Source organism: Lycium ferocissimum, chromosome 11 (assembly GCF_029784015.1).
Source record: "Lycium ferocissimum isolate CSIRO_LF1 chromosome 11, AGI_CSIRO_Lferr_CH_V1, whole genome shotgun sequence".
NCBI lineage: Eukaryota > Viridiplantae > Streptophyta > Magnoliopsida > Solanales > Solanaceae > Lycium > Lycium ferocissimum.
In genome coordinates, this window is record NC_081352.1 from 19,497,579 (window position 1) to 19,501,663 (window position 4,085).

Here is a 4,085-nt window from a genome sequence, read left to right on the forward strand (position 1 = left end):
TTCGCCTCCAATTTATATATAACTGGTCACTTTTTCATGGAACTAATGTACTGTCGACAAAATTATGATATTACTGTAAGTGATAGCGTAACCTCGTTAGTAGTTACTGTGAGTCAATGAGATTCATCTTTTAGTCGCTCTAATTGGCCTAAGAATAATATTCAATGTTGCATGACTTAAGATCTCTAAATCCAAAGGGAAAATTAATACTTCTCCGTAAGAGCCAAATCTTTACAATTAAAGTACTAAAATAATGAATATAAACACGATTTAGATTGCTTATTAACCCTAGATACATTTCTTTCACTTCACTAACTAACTTAGCATTTGCACATTCGATGAACTCATCAATGATCTTGAATAATAATCCACAGGCCAATGGTTAAATCCAGTAACCATTGACCTATAATTATTATTATTATTATTATTATTATTATTATTATTATTATTATTATTATTATTATTATTATTATTATTATTATTATTATTATTATTATTATTATTATTATTAGCACTAGCAGCAGCTTGCTCTAATGATTTGAGTTGCTTCTTAAGAAACTTGACATAATGTACAGCTTCATCCAACATTGAAGCTGTGTCCATTTTGGTTCCACCAGGAACAAGTCTTTGCAAAATCCGAATCCTCTCGCTTATTTTCTCTCTCCGATGCCTGGCTGCAACGCTCTGTGGATCCTTCGATATCTTCACGTTCTTTCTCTTAGGCGGTTTCACTGATTCCGGATCAATGTGGATAGGCTGCATCACCGCCATACGGAAAATCATCTCCCTCATCGCTTCCATTGAACTTTGTTCGCGATGAATTGATGGTAAAAGAGGTGATGGCACGGCGGGTTCATAATCAAATGATGAGTTGTACATGACGGAGTTGTGGATTGGTAGCAATTGAGTCATTTCAATGTTGTTGATGGATTGTGTTATGTCATGTAAATCCATGATTAGGCTTTTCTTGAACGAATTTGATGATTTAGTAGAACACCCTCTTGATATTCACCCGATTGTTGTTACAATTTGGTGATTAATTAAATTATTTTTGAGAAGTATGGTGAGAATAATAGGAAGAGAAAGGTTGGGAATATATTGAAGCAATACTAGGGGATATGAGAAAAAGAAATTTCTCTATGAGCATAGCATGGGGATGTCATGAATTTATATGGCAAGTTGTGACCTATTCCTATGTTTTTATATTTGTTAAATCTCCACTATGCTCCAAAAGATATGTGAAATGATATACATCCTCTAGAAATTTATGTTTTCAACATTCTTTGAAGTATAAGCATTGAGTACACAAATACAAATTAAATGTACCAAAAAAAACAAAAAAATAGGTGATGATACTTCTAGAGAAAAGCTTCAAGTAGCTTAAGATCAAATTGTCCATAATAAGCCGTAAGTCCTCACGCAGTTTCAATTGAGGCTCATTTGTACAATTAAAGTAGCGTACAATTAAAGTAGGTAACATATTTTAATTGGTTAACTTATACACGTAAAAAGTGTTTGAAAACATGTGCAGAAGTTTTTCCAAAATTTGAGCTGTAAGTATCTAATAGAAACACTTTATCATATGTTCAGGTGCTTAGTTAAAATATTGACTTTGTTCGAGCGTCTAAAAAAAAAAATTACTGACAAGTTTAAGGGGTTATCGATGTGTCTCGCCTTAAATTAGCTAATCGGACTAGAATCCATAACAATATGGGATACTAATGGGAAATAATTCTACAGAATTCATAGCATGAATTTAACATATATACACCGATAATGTGTATAAGTTTTAACTAGTTCTATTATGAAAAGTTAAACGGAATAGTTATCTTTGTGGCGATGTCTAATCATGTAAAAACTTATTTATAGTGTCAGCATATAGAATAAGTATTCTATAAATGGAGAAGTACCTATAAATAAGTATTCTAAATCCATACATAAATGGAGAAGTACCTAGATTTGATCAAGGAAGGGGATTGCAAATGAGTAAGATGCATGAACCAAAATCCACCCCATCACTCTTAAGAGTTAAAACCAGTTATGGTCCAAACTGAAAAGCTATAGCTTTTGCACGAAAATCAACTTTGAGAAAACGCTAAGGGTAACCCCACAATCACATGACATATGTCAGAAGGATAACAACTCTGATTTCAGAAGTGGGGTATAGCAAACCAGAGAACGACTTGCCTGGAAAGTAGATAGTTCTTTTTATTTATTATAGTATTTATTATTTTGGCAATGCTTAAAAATATGGAGTATTTATTTTGGCAATATATTATTTTTTATCGGAAAAGGGCCAAAAATGCCTTTTTACTATCGGAAAAGGTCTATAAATACCCTTCATCCATTTATTTTGCTAAAAATATCCTCTGATTATAATTTTGGCTCACTTATGCCTTTTGACTAATTGTCAACACTGAATTAAAAAAAATTATTTAAATTTAATGTGTCATTTTACTACTGGTCTAATTTTAAAATCTGACCCAAGTAAATTCACCCATCCAATTTTCTCACTTACCCGCCAGCAAAACATAAAATCTCACAAACAAAAAAAATTATTTCCAATAACCATTTTTGCTCTACTTCTTCATCTTCTTCAAACTTTCTCAAAAACCTAACAATGATGTTTTTGAGATTATTTACTTAACCTTTCCAAATTTGTGAATATATGGACAATACATTGGCTTTTCTTTGCAACAAGCAAGAGACTTATTCATCCACGGAGCACTATATTTGTTCTGCGTGAAGTTAGGCCTTTTTTCAGCATTGGTGTTGCAATGTGGTGCATATTAATATGTGATATGAATGTGTCTCATGCTCATGCAATGAACAACGCTCCTTTGGGTAGTTTGGTTGTTGATGGGAGTGAAAAATCCTCTGCCTCTCTGCAGCCTCATATCCCATCAGAGACCTAAATTTCTGAATCCAACAATGCCACTCCTCCACCTACAGTTGCTTCTTAATGACACGTGACCGAAATGATTTTTTTCGATTAGATTTTATGTTATTCGAGCTGGTTCCGGGTGTGTCGGGTAAGTGAGAAAATTGGGTGGATGAATTTATTTACTTGGGTCATAGTTTAAAATTGGACCAATAATAAAATGATACATGAAATTTAGATAAACATTTTTTTTAATTCAAATATTACCAAAGGATATGTCGAGCCTAAAAAATATAATCATGTTACTTGCGTATTTTTATCTTTTCCGATAGTTCAGAGCATTTTTGGCCCTTTTCCCTTTTTTTTTTTTTCTTTTTCTTTTTGTTTATAGTAACAAATTTAACATAATAGCGCTTTCAACAAAAGACACAACCAATTGTAGTAAAGTTAAATTAAACTAATAATGTAATAGTAATTTTTTTGGTATATATGTAAGTTAAATTCAAAATATTTTTACATTCTAGCATTGATTTGCAAGATGCTTCCAAGTTTGAACTTGAGGAGTAGAGGGTCAGTGCAAGTAAATTCATCTCCATCCCAATTTTGGGAAGTTTTGAGGAGTTTACTCACACTGACCCTCTGCTCCTCAAGTTCAAAGTTGTTTTAAATCACATGACCCACTTCAAATAATTAGGGACGAAGCTAGAGTATAGTTTAACGTAGAGCATTAAATGAAATGGACGTACTGGACTGGAATGACAAGATTGGAGAGTAGAAAGTGCAAGAAGACATTTTGTTTCTAGTTCCAAGGTTGTTGCACTTGGGGTTTGTCCACTTAGATTCATGTGGTAGGTTTGTAATTTCAATTTTTTGCTTCTCAAAATTCTCCGTCCAAAAGAAATGTTACTTTTCCAAGCTTCTTTAATTTCTATGACTATAATTTCAAAATCTTTTTAGCATTAGAAACTATTGATTTATAGTAATTTAATTTCTGTACATATTTAATAATTTATTTAATACTTATGATATAGGATTTGGACTAAAGTTATTGGCTGAACTCGTACGTCAATTTCTACCCCACCTAAGTTCCGACAAGGCTTGGCTTAACGCCTAACCCTACTGATAAAACCCGCCACCACGGCTCCACCACTAAGACGTGTAAGGGGCCGGGCTAGGTGATTTATTGCAATGGGCCTGCCGATAG

General features: G+C 32.9%; 1 protein-coding gene across 1 annotated transcript; it reads right to left on the reverse strand.

The window, feature by feature from the left end:
• Positions 1-254: 254 nt before the first annotated feature.
• LOC132037403 (transcription factor HEC2-like) lies at positions 255-1,169 on the reverse strand. The gene has a single exon (XM_059427915.1). It carries the CDS (start codon positions 952-954, stop codon positions 316-318), a length of 639 nt encoding a protein of 212 aa, XP_059283898.1. The 5' UTR covers positions 955-1,169; the 3' UTR covers positions 255-315.
• Between the last annotated feature and the right edge of the window lie 2,916 nt (positions 1,170-4,085).